The sequence below is a fragment of the Gossypium raimondii genome, chromosome 7 (genome assembly GCF_025698545.1).
Source record: "Gossypium raimondii isolate GPD5lz chromosome 7, ASM2569854v1, whole genome shotgun sequence".
Lineage (NCBI taxonomy): Eukaryota > Viridiplantae > Streptophyta > Magnoliopsida > Malvales > Malvaceae > Gossypium > Gossypium raimondii.
The window spans coordinates 7,309,459-7,323,042 of record NC_068571.1 but is presented as its reverse complement, the minus strand read 5'-3'; the positions used below and the strand labels follow the sequence as shown (position 1 = coordinate 7,323,042).

At 32.7% G+C, this 13,584-nt stretch overlaps 1 protein-coding gene across 1 annotated transcript; it reads right to left on the bottom strand.

Annotated features, from left to right (window-relative positions):
- Window positions 1-11,756: 11,756 nt before the first annotated feature.
- LOC105802910 (chlorophyll a-b binding protein 151, chloroplastic) lies at window positions 11,757-12,859 on the bottom strand. The gene is made up of 2 exons (XM_012634818.1): window positions 12,659-12,859; window positions 11,757-12,568 (listed from the first exon to the last, which is right to left on the bottom strand). The coding sequence occupies exons 1-2, from the start codon at window positions 12,802-12,804 to the stop codon at window positions 11,917-11,919; spliced, it is 798 nt and encodes a 265-aa protein (XP_012490272.1). The 5' UTR covers window positions 12,805-12,859; the 3' UTR covers window positions 11,757-11,916.
- Window positions 12,860-13,584: the final 725 nt, after the last annotated feature.

Genomic DNA, 13,584 nt, shown 5'->3' with positions numbered 1-13,584 from the left:
TCTCAACTTTAGCTAGTGAGTTTCTAATAATCAATTTTCATTGAGAACAAGCAACATATGAAAATTCTTTTAAATTAAAGAATCTTTTGGTTCTTTAATGGATGTCCATATGAATTCTCAATTAATTTTCGCATTATATACGATCTAGGATGGTCTAACTGGTCACGCCAAGTAGTAAACGCATTTGTATTAGTAAACTTCTGGTTTACTTTAACATGTGTTTCAATTGTACTAAATTGTAACAAATTGATAATTTTATTATCATTCCTTTTAATTTGTATCCACATATAAGTACTATTGTGACATTTACTACTAGAAATATCTAAATCAATGTGAAGTCTATAATGCCACCAAGTCAATAAATATAATTTCCAAATAATTATATGCAATATTCACTTTAGGAAATATGCCAAAATCTTCAAATGCCCAAAAATCTATTAATAGCAAACTTTGAGAGTGTATCTTATTTTCCAGGTGTACAACATAACCAATGACTTTTCATACATAAGTTTTTTCTCTTGCAAGTTCTCATCAGTAATATTTTACCACGTAATTTCAATTGAGAACTTATTCTGAATACTGTAGAGTTATACTCACGGTTTTTAAAAAAACTTGTAACTTTAGGTGCATTCAACCATAATAAGCTTTAGATAGAATTATCATATTCTATCGCTCATAAGTAGATCTTTCACAGTTAAATATTTTGCTTTCAACCCTTTAATAGGAATGATGACAAAAGAATATCACAAAGATTGTAAAATAAATATAACTTAATAACTCAATCCCTTTTTTTATTCATTATGAAATTAATATTTTCCTCTTTCACAATCTTAATTTGAGATCCATTACAAATAAATTTTAAAAATAATGCATTAACCATCACAAATTTTGTGCTTTTTAGATAGTGATATATTAGCTCTTTTAGAGCTTTCAACTAATTTTGTACTATCAAATATTGGAATAATATTTGTTTGTTTCAAGACCAAATAAGTTAAATATTTTATATCTGTAATGATAGAATTCATTACTACATTTTCATATCTTCCTCAAAGAATATTAACAGAAATAAAATATTTGGGCATACTCCTCAAAGAATATTTGGGCATACTAATGATAGAAGTCACGTTCTCATGTTCCAATTGAACACTTTCCATTTTTTATTATTCTCAAAAGAGAAGATTTTTTTTACCGAACATCTACGGATCCAATCACACGATCTTATAATAAGAACAAGAGATCTTTCTCAATCAATCCCTTTGCCCTTCATTCTTCGAGAATCAGAAAGATCCCTTTCAAGTTTGAATTTGTTCATTTGGAATCTGGGTTCTTCTACTTCATTTTTATTTACTTATTTATTATTTTGATTATTTTTTCCCCTCTTTTTTTTATTTCTTTTTTATTTTATTTTATTCCCTTCCATCATTCCCTAAGTCCCATAGGTTTGATCCTATAGAATCTGACCCATTTTCTCATTGAGCAAGGGGTACGAAATAAATCAGAGTGATTTTTCAATCAAAAGCACTATGTGAAATCTTCGGTTTTTCCTTTACATATGTGGCTAATAATCTTTTCATATTACATTGATAACAAAAGTTATCTTTACCCTTTGAAAATTTATCTTGAGAACTTTCATTATTCTCTTATTTATTACTACGTTCCACTTTTAGTGGTCCATGAGTATATCTTTTATTTTATTTTTATGTTTACATTCACTTCGGAGAATGCAATAAATTTACTTGGACGAATTTATAAACGTCCCAATAGATTCTTTATTTCATAATCACCATCGCAAACATGCGTGGATTTTAAATTAAAATCTATCTATTCATGTTGGGGTTTTTTACTAAAACAATCCAAAAGAAATAAAAATATACCAAAATATACCCCAAAAAAATTATTTACCAAAATATACCAAAAAAAAGGGGCTGAAGGTGGTGCCAATGAGAATGGCGACACCAGTGGTGCCAATGAGAATGGCGGCACCAGTGGTGCCAATGAGAATGGCGGCACAGGACTAAAATGTAACTGTTTGCAGTTTCAAGGACCTGACATGCAAATTTACCATTTTGAATTTTGAAAGTGAATTGGTGGGTGTGTCAGCGCCAAAGCTGAAACTTGGCTAATTGCCTTCTAAGCCCTCCTTATTTATTATTTTCTTTTTATTCCCCTTCAACTCACTTTTTTATTTAATAAACAAGCCCTCAACCTATTTTTGTAGTTAAATAAGCTCTTAATCTATGATTTTTACTCATAAAAGCCCTTTATTTTATTATTAAAGTAAATATATTTTACCTAAAGTAAAACTATTTAAAAAAGTATAAACTAATTCTCATTTTATGTATTGTTTTGGTAATTTGATGAGAATAGTTTATTAAATAAAAAATTATATTTTTTATTTAATAAAAAGTATAAACTAATTTAGTAAATTTTTTATTTAATAAACTATCCTCATCAAATTACCAAAATAATACATAAAATGAGAATTAGTTTATACTTTTTAAGTAGCTTTACTTTAGGTAAAATATATTTACTTCAATAATAAAATAAAGGACTTTTATGAGTAAAAATCATAGATTAAGAGCTTATTTAACTACAAAAATAGGTTGAGGCTTGTTTATTAAATAAAAAGTGAGTTGAAGGGAAAAAAAAGAAAATAATAAATAAGGAGGGCTTAGAAGGCAATTAGCTAAGTTTCAGCTTTATGCTGACACACCCACCAATTTCACTTTTAAAATTCAAAATGGTAAAATTGTATGTCAGTCCTTGAAACTGCAGATGCTATATTTAGTCCTGTCGCCATTCTCATTGGCACCACCTTCAAATTTCTTTTTTTTTGGTATATTTTGGTAATAATTTTTGGGGTATATTTTGGTATATTTTTATTTCTTTTGGATTATTTTAGTAAAAAACCCATTCATGTTGTCATGATTAGTCTCTAATTATAATAAACATGATGTAATAAATAAAAGATAGTAAAATATACTTGAAGATCTTTAACATCATCGTCATCACCAAGATCCATTATGAGATTGAATCTTTCAGCGTCCTAGAGATGAAGTTGTAAGGGTAAAAGTTTAAGATGAAAGAGGAATTGGATTTGGGGGACGAATTCGAAAGATTTTAAAAGAAAAAAAAAATAAAGAATTATCGTGCTGATAACATGTTATAAAATAAAGAGAGATGGGGAGAATAAAAAACAAAGAAAATATGAAAGCAATAGAGAATGTACTTTATTAATCAAATGGATGGTTTACAATGCATCAAAATTATTACCAATGAAAGAAAATTACCAGTTATGACCTCAGGTAGGTTTGCCTCCTCCTTGACCTTCATCATATAGGTGCGAGTATAGTTCTTTCTTTGTGATCTTTACACTAAGTTGGACTTGGTTGCCATATCTGATTTGCTCTCATTTTGGAACTTTTGTGGGCTTCTAACAGATTGCTTTGTACTAAAATCAGGCTTAGACGGGTAGTCTTTAAGTAGGTGGTCTCTAGATCTACAACCGAAGAAAACCCTCAATTTCTTTTTGCATTCACCATCGTGACTACTTCCACAATAGTTACATTCTCCTTTTTTCCATTCTGGGACCCCAATAACTTGCCATAGACGTTGTTAGCTTGCTGAATCCTTTACATTTGTAGCCAATGAACTGTAACCCTTTCTTTAAAGTTGAAAAATTTTAGTCTTTTGGTCTCTTGAAACCAAATAGAGGTGGAGGACTTGATCTGCCTCTTTTCGTTCTTTCTTTTTCAAAGTTCTTACTCCTATCCTTAATAATGGATTCCATCTTATGAGCTTTGGCCGTTAGCTCTACCAAATCTTGCATTCATAGACTGCCACAAAAGCATGAATTTCATCTCTGAGTCCTCATTTGAACTTGTCACACATCTCATTCTCTGTTGGAAACGTATTCTTGGCATATCTACTGAGTTGGAGGAATTCATGCTCGTACTCCAAAATGAACATCCTGCCTTGTTTCAAATACAAAAAGTCTTTATTTATTTGTTCGACAAACATATAATTGATATACCACACTCTGAACTTTTCCAAGAAGAATTCCTAGTCAACGATGTGTTCGGGGGTAACACTAACCAAGGTTTCCCACCATTGGTATGCTTCTCCTTCTAGTAAGGACACGGCGCATCTAAGTTTATCTTCTTGATTACACTTTAATTCCTTAATAACCCTACGCAGATGAGACAACCACTACCCAGCCACCATGGGGTCATCTCCCCTATCACTAAGGATTTCCTTGGTGCCTCTTTTCCTAATCTCCCGAACATGATCAACTTTAGGAGGAGCCGTCACAAGTGTAGGTGGTGTGGGCTGAACCAAGAGAACCACTTTAAGCTGTGGTGAAGGAGGGTGTTGGGCTGTTGTGGTTGGGGTTCTTGTTCATTCCTCATAAACTGGTCAAATAGTTGGGTTATCATAGTGAAAAACATGTTTCTAAATGCATTTCCTGCATCTTAGCATTGTTGTTGTTGGCAGTTGTAGCCTGTTCCTAGGTGGGAACATAACTTTCCATCTCTCCACCTGTTGCTTCCCTTGAACTATCAGACATATTTCTTTTCTCACTAAAAAAATAGATATTATCTTAGTAAAAAACATTAAAGCTGCACGTGATAAGGGTGTGACATTATCTTTTGGAAGTCATCCGCTCCAATACCCAAGACAAAAAAATCTTCCCAATTGGACTATAGACGACATATTAGTCTTTCAACCGGTTTGCTCATTTTCACTTATACTAAGGGCATGTTTAGGTTTGTCTACTAATATAAGTTGTCTTTCTGTATTACGATCCAATCATGTAATACCACTTAGTATTAGTTTAAACATTAGACAACTAGTGAGCAACATTTGCTTCTATTTTACTTTGCGTGCAAAAACCACATGAGGACAATTATACAAAGTATATTAATGTAATTAATGAATTTGTTTTAGTAACAAATCTATTCGAAAAAGTTACAAGTTTACAAAAGAATATACTACACTCAAGGCACCAGATCCAACACACTCATCATCTTGGATCAACTTTAGACTTAGTGCATTTAATCTCATGGTTCCATATATTGACTTCTCTTTCCCAAACCTATTTTACTTGCAATTTCCACATAGAAGATTTTATTGAAACTAAATACGTGAAAAATACTAAAAACACACAATATTTACAATGCAAACATAAAAGAGTCAAATCAACTAAAATGAATCTAAAATATATAAAAATACTCAAGAAACTAAGAAAATGTAAGAAAGATATAGCCCAAAATAATCATATGATAAGGGTTCATCAAATATATACTTTAAATATATAATATATTATTTTAAATATAATATAATATAATATAATATAATATAATATAATATAATATAATATTTTATTTTTAGTTTTAATTACTAACAAGTATTGAGTGTATTGGTAAGATACATCGCACTCTTAATGAAAAAATAATGTTCGAACTTTGGAGCCACTGTTATTGAGAAGGGCAATTGCAAACCTCGAATATGTTTCTTTAAATTTTTTTTTTTTGCAAATTGTGCTAATAGTCTAGTTAATGAATTGATTTGAATTAAGAATCAAATCATGTCAACAACATTAAGCAGTAAATGTTAAAGCCCATTGTTGACACTTCAATTACCAATGTTCAAGTATTGTTGATATAATTCTCCCTCCCCTATTTTCTAAGTTGACTTTTTACCTTAAAAAATTGGTCAAAGTCTATTAAGAGTCCTTATGCTATTATGTAGAGTTCATTTTAGTCCCTCTACTAAAAATTGCTCCAGATAAGTCCCTGCACATTACAACTTTATTCAAATCATGACACCGTTATAATTTGTCGTTAAGTTACTAATAATTTGAATAAAATATATCATACACAATTGATTTACCATGACCTCACTTGACCCATAAAAAAAAACCCAACCATCATTAAAAGAATCCATGTACTTTTAACTATCATGTAGCTAAAAATTATATGTAAAGTTCATTGTAGTCTCTCTACTAAAAATTGCTCCAGATTAGTCCTTATACATTGCAAATTTATTCAAATCATGACACTGATACAATTTTTTTGTTAAGTTACTGATAATTTGGACAAAAATATATCATACACAATTGATTTGCCTGACTCGATTAATAAAAAAACCCAACTATTCCCTAAAAAAAATCCATGTAATTTTGAACTATCGTGTGACTAAAAAAAAAGTGTTTTCCTATGGGTTGAGTCAGGTCATGAGTAAATCAGTTAGATATGATATATTTTGTCTAAATTATCAGTGTACAAGCTCAATTTGTCCGGGCCCACTACCCAAAATTTCAGGCCCAACAACCAAACCCAATTACAAAACAACCCAACAGGCCTAAACCCAGAGCCCAAAACGAGGCCCAACTAGCCTAACCCAAACCAAGGCCCAATCCCAAACCAAGTCAAACTAGGGTTTTAGCTTTTCTGAAACCCTAGCGCCGCAGCCTTCTGCCCCTTAGCCCTAGCGCCGCATCTGAAGACTTTTGGTCTTTTGCCACCGCCGCCGCCGCCTTTGTCACATCGACCACTTGCACCGTCACCTGCAAAGAAGAAAACAAGGAAGCAAAGGACACAAACAGTAGCAAAATCGACTATAAAAGCCAACGAAAATGTAACTTGGATCTCGGCTAGGGATTTTTGTAACAAAAAATATATATCAACATAAAGAAATAAAAACAAAAAAAGCACAGATTCAAGGTGATTTCTGGTGTTCTTTTTATTTCGTTTGTTTTAGATATTTTAACCTTTTTTTTATTTTTTTTGTATATTTATTTGCATATGCATATAATATAAAGAAGAAAAGGGGAAAAACTCACCGGGACAGGGCTTCAAACGCCCGTTCTGGCGCTTCGTCGGCCGTCGGATACGGTGGCGGTGCGGCGAGAAAAGAGGCGGCGCGATAGGGGCCTTAGAACCCCAAAGGGCGGATGGTGGAGAGAAAAAAGAAGGGTTTTTTGAATTTTTTTTTTAAATGGTATCTGAAATGAGTTTTTTTTTTTGGGAAAATTGGGTTTAAATACCTTGATTGAAACGACGCCGTTTTGCCATTAAGGGTCAGGAGCCAAAACGACGCCGCTTTGGCCCTGACCCGTACGGTGACCCGACCCTAGGAGGAGGATCCGCGTGTTTTTTTTAATGGGATATTTGCGCGCGCAGTCCCTCCGCCTTTGCGACGCGTTGCAATTTGTCCCTTTTTCGTTATTTTCTTTTATTTTTAATTTAGCCACATAGTTTTATTTTTGTTTCATTTTAGTCCGTTGTAGCACTGCGTTTTGGGGCTTGGGTTTATTTACTGTTTTGGTCCCTCCCCTTTTGGCGCGTGTTGCAAATTAATCATTTTTATTTTGAATTCGCCCAGTATTTCATTTTTATTTCGATTTAGTCCGTGTTTTAGCACTTTTATTATTTAGTTAATTTTTTTAATGTTATTATTATTATTATTATTATCATTATTATTATTATTGCTATTATTATATTAATATAATTACTTCTATATGTATATACTCACATGTACATATTTAATATTTACATGCATATATACGCTTTTTATATTTTATAATTTATACACATGTATGTATTTATATTTGCATCTTAAATTTTTGTATATACGTACTTACATACTCTTATATTTTAAAATCTATATTTTCTTATGTGTTTTCTATAGTTTATAATTCATGTGTACATATGTTTTATATGTTTTCCAATGCATACATGCACATAATATATATATCTACATGCGATTTTTATTTTTATTTTTTTAAGTATACATATACCTATCTTTTTATTTTTTTATTTTCTCATAACTTTATATGTATACATAAATGTACACATACATATATTTACGTACATAGATCTTTCGTATTTTCATAATTTTATATATATATATATGCATATATATATCCTTAATATTTTATAATTTTATTAATTTTATTCACTTATTTATTTATATGTACATTATTGTTATTTTTCTTGCTTTAGTTTTTATCTGCTTATTATTTGTTATAGTGCTCGTGCGATTGTTTTTATATTAGTCTTATTATTTATTTATATTTTGTTTTGCTCATGTTATTTTACTTACGTTATCATCATTATCATTATTTTGCATCCATTTTTACTCGGATTTATCAAAACTAAAATTTCACAATAAAAACAATTTTCGGTATTTGGGATCTTCGAGAGAATTGAACCCTAATGTATTGGGTTCCAATTTTCTTCTTTGAATCTAAGTAACCGAGAGTGCTCTTTAAAACAAAAACACAAATAAAAGCTCATTATCGAGAATTCAATACGTTGTGTCCTAATGCATTGGATTTGACACGTTGATTTCTCGAGACGAAGATTTTCCAAAATAAATGCAATATTCAATGTTTAACATTTAAAGAAATTGTACCCTAACGTATTGGGTTGCAATTTTTTCACATGACTTAAACAATCGAACACCCTTTTAAACTTTATTATGCAAGTTTTTAGACAAGCTCATTTCTGAAGAGGTAAAATATCGTGCCCTAACGCATTGGGTGTGACATTTTCTTTTTCTGAAATGAGAGAGTCTTAATGAGTAATTTGATTTATATAAGTTTTCTTTTAAAAAATTAAGGATCGTATTTTTAAAAATTCTTCAAAATTTTCAATTTTCAACATTAAGACATTAACTAATCAACTAGGTACCAATTTTGGGCGTTATGAGGGTGCTAATCCTTCCTCGTACGTAGCTGACTCCCGAACCCGTTTTTTTGAATTTCGTGGACCAAAATCGTTGTTTTAATAAAATCAAATCGTTTATTAAAAACAACCACTTTTACGAGGTGACCCGATCACACCTCATTAAAAAAAGATTGGTGGCGACTCCCACATTCGATTTCATTTTTCAAAACCCAAGTCGACCCTGTTTTATTCAAAAAAAATGGTGTCAACAATCAGCAATTATTGAAAAATTGTAATAGTGTCATGGTTTGAATAAATTTTACAAGATCTAATTCGGAACAATTTTAATTTAAAGACTAAAATGAACTTTATATAGTATTATAGGGACTTCCGAAAAATAATCAAATCATTAATTCAATGGACCGGTCTGGTTGTATAATAGTGGTAGGAAAGATATAAAAGTGGAGTAGAAAGGTCAAAATGTTATTTGTTTCCAAATGCAAATGTTCCAGCGACTAAAACAACTTCAACTTTATACCACGGACGACTTATGGATCAAATAGACATACAAGTTCCAATGTAAAAAAAAAAAAACAAAGACAAATGAAGAAACACAGTCAAACAAGAAAAGGGAAAGCAACATATACAAAGATCGGTGGCATCTCATTACATAAAAGTCACAACAAACCGCATCAACCCAACTTTACAATGTAAGTGAATAACCAAACTATATCTGTTATAAACAATGCCACTACAGTACAAGCAAGCTCCACATTATTGAACAACCCAATCATCTTTCCTATGAAAAGAAATAAGGAAAAGGAATCTGCTTGTATTTGCGGTTCTTTTTTTTTTTTTTTGTTCCTTTTTTCAGATTGGGTTTAGCAATACTTTATACTGAATGATTTTGGCACTAATTCACTTTAAGTTATGATGAATGCCGAGGTTCGATGATCAGAAACCCTAAATGTGATGGAAAATTTAAAGAAAAATTGAAGACATATACCCAGCAATGTATATTATCAGTAAATATATATGGTTATATTACTCTTTCAATCTTACAGACCAAAAAAACACAAGAGGAAAGAGAGAGTAGATAAGTTAACAAAGATATTATGACACATATTAAGGCTTTCCGATCTACAGATGAAGAGAAGTATCAACATCAGAGTTCTCCAAATATTTTGAAGTACTGCTTGAAGTTGGTGCACTATTAGTCCATAAGCTCGTTGATGCAGGGATTCCCATGGCTCTGAAATCGGTTTGCCTGCTCAGTGAGTTCAGTCCAAGAGTGAGCGAGTCTTGCTGGGGGTGCCTGTATGGTAGATGCACCTCGGGTTCGTAGCTTTTGGTCGAGCCAGCACGATCGGGTTCAGAGAATAGTTTCAGAAGCTCTTTAGCTTCTCTCTTTTGTCTAACCTTCTGCAGCTGCCTAAATCTTTCTTGTAAAAGTGCAATCGAGGAACTAGCCATAGTAGGATCCCCACTTTGCCTACCCATTATATGAAAAAAAATCTTTTCCTTTGTGGCTCAAACACAATTGAGTATTTAGATGTATTTATAGGAGATGGTTGATCATTCTGTAATATAATAGATACGATACAACCGAAAATGGGTCTACGGCAGCATTTAAGTCCCTGCATTAATGTATACTAATTTGTTGGCATCCCAAATGATTGTGGGTGATGTAATATTAAAGGAGAATCGACTGCTGTGCAGCAAAATACAAGAAGAAAAGTAAAGAGGCTAGTGTAGGTAGGGGTGGATTGATGGATGTAGGCAAATGTAGTTTGTTTAAGGGAGGATAAAGCGTGAGAGATGAGAGTCCAAATGGGTTTGGAGAGTAGTATTTGGAAGCAAGCTTTGTTGGGGAATAAATGGTTAGGTAATCAAGTGTTGGCTTGTCTTTGAAAAATCCAAGTTAGCTTCGAAGAAGACGGTGCATTCACTGGCACGTTTTGGATGCATATTGTTTCTTTTTATTTGATTTCAACTTACACCTTTGTTTTATTTCATTTATATTTTAGGGGCAAAAGGCAGAGCATCGGAAAATAATAAATTTCGGAGTTTTTTTTATGTCCTTTAGTTTCTTTTTATTTATGGAATTATATCAAAGACTTCATTTAATTTCATAAGTCTAATGGTAATCATGTAATTAGATTCTGATCGTATTGATAATGTAAATAATAAATCTGATGTTGCCATATGTAAAAGGCAATAGAAACAATGAACTTCATTTCCAAAATCAATGATGAAAACACAAAAAGTATGGATAATAAAACATTGTCCTATGCATATGTCCATTCATTTTATCATAGGATGAACCACTTTCTCCGGAGACCCCGCAATTGAAAACAAAGGGGTCAAGACAAATTCATGGTATTATGATCTCTTTTGTTTCGACATCCCTTTGGCATGGCGTGCCATACAATATAACTTGTGGTATAACTTATATCCTGAATTTAGTTCAATTGGTAAAACGGGGGTGAATGATTAGTTCAAGGCTAAACTTAGGTTCTAATTTATAAACAAATATAGTTAACAAGATTTTGGTAATGATAATAAAAATCGAAGTTTTTGAGTATTTAAATTTAAGCTATATTGTATATAAATTTTTAATTTAGATTTTCATTTAAGTTCAAGTCCCGCCTCGATACAAGGAGATATTTTAAATTCAATCTATGCTTCCTACTAGCACTGGCTATTCCAGATTAGCTTTCATTGCTAAGTAGATGGTTCATCTTTGGTGGAACCATCTGTTAAACTTTAAACCTTAGATACTGCCGATGCTACTTATCTGCCAAAACAATGACAATGGTGGTGTAAAATTGGAGGTGATTGTATATGAACCAACATGAGTTAAGCATTGGATTAAACTAAACTGCTTTCTAGAATCTATGGTCGTGAAAATTTCTACAAGAGATAATAGCTGCTTTCTTCATTTCAAAAATGAATTGCCTCAGCTCAATTGGTTCCAACTGTAAGAATTAGATCCTCGTAATAACTTCAGTGTGTTAAGGTAAATGACTAGGATTTTATTTTTTTTGGAAATTAAATGATTAATATAGATATGTGCCACAGATGTTTTAGTGATATCAAGAAAATACTATTTCAATTACAAAAGATCAAAGCATTAATGATACAAAAGCTCCTAAGATAAGCAGTGAAACCACATCATAGTGAACACTGATTAACATTACAGCTTTCAAAGAAACATCTATGACTATGACTTCATCTAAGTTGTTCATTTTCCGGGGACAAAGTTTGTGGCATAAGCCCAAGCATTGTTGGCCACCGGATCAGCAAGGTGATCGAAAAGGTTCTCGATGGGACCCTTTCCAGTGACAATAGCCTGGACGAAGAACCCAAACATGGAGAACATTGCCAGGCGGCCGTTCTTGATCTCTTTAACCTTCAATTCCGCGAAGGCATCAGGGTCATCAGCCAATCCAAGCGGGTCAAAAGCACCACCTGGGTAAATTGGGTCGAGTCCTTCACCGAGTGGTCCACCACCAACTCTGTACCCTTCAACAAATCCCATGAGCACAACTTGGCAAGCCCAGATAGCAAGAATACTCTGAGCATGGATGAGGTTTGGGTTGCCAAGATAGTCAAGGCCACCCTCGGAGAAGATTTGGGAACCAGCCTTGAACCAAACCGCCTCTCCGAACTTGACACCATTCTTTGAAAGAATTTCAGGGAAAACACAGCCGAGGGCACCAAGCATAGCCCACCTACAGTGGATCACCTCAAGCTCACGGTTCTTGGCAAATGTCTCAGGGTCAGCTGATAATCCAGCAGTGTCCCACCCGTAGTCCCCAGGGAATTCACCGGTCAGGTATGATGGGATTTGGTCGGAGAATGGACCCAAGTACTTTGGGCGGTCAGGGCCATACCTGTTTATAAGTAATCAGAACAATATTTCCCTCACTCTCATTTTTTTTGCTCATAAATTAGAATAATGCATGCAACAAAATGTAACGTACCAGATGCTGGTTGGAGCACTTTTGACGGTTCTACGCATGGAAACGCGACCACCACCGACGGCACCGACCTTGCAGACGAGCTCATTGGACTGCTTCAAAGCTGTTTGGCCAGCGAAAGCAGATTGTTGGATAGCAGAGGTTGCCATGGTAATGCCTGAGAGCTTTTAGATTAGACTTGGTTTTGTTTGCCGATCGTTGTGGCGATTTATGTGAATCAGGAAATGTACATGTCAGCAGCAATCTATTGGATGTGGATTCCCCCATGTTAGATTTTCTTTCAACAGATTTGAGGCTACTGTTATGCCACATATGATTTACAAGATTCTTTTGATAGATATCTAAATCAATTCCCCATCTTTCGTTTCGGGTTTTATTTTTTATTTTTTAATTAGTTAATAATAAATAATTTTAAATTAAACAATAAAAATAAATTTATAAAAAATTATTTAGCAGAAATTCTTTTAAATATATTATTTAAAAATAATATAATAATTTTAAAAAAATTGAATCAATGTTTCCAACAGTCAACTTTTTAATTACATAATTTAAAAATAAAGATATTTACTGTTAAAAATTAAACATTTAAAAAAGTCTAGATTTTTCAAATGGCCAAGTGAATATATATATATATATATATATATATATATTTACAAAAAGAAGAGAATAAAAAAATAAATCTAAAATCTTGTTCTCCGGTGCCCAAGAACATCCGCTTGCAGCAAAGGGAGAATACTATTTGGCGGGTTATGTAAACGGATTAGTCCATCCGTGCCATCCTACGCTAAATTTGCTAAATAATTCGTACAACCATCGTCTTCACAGAAGATATGGCGAACCTCCATTACCTAGCCTTCACGTATCAAGCATAAACAGTTAACAATATAAATATTTAATGGATGGTCAAGACAACAACTGAATTATTCACA

Excerpts from the sequence above, each read along its gene's own strand:
- LOC105802910 (XM_012634818.1), bottom strand. The coding sequence starts at position 12,804 with ATGGCAACCTCTGCTATCCAACAATCTGCTTTCGCTGGCCAAACAGCT. Across the intron at positions 12,569-12,658 it reads AGTGCTCCAACCAGCATCTG|GTATGGCCCTGACCGCCCAA; the intron begins GTACGTTACATT and ends ACTTATAAACAG.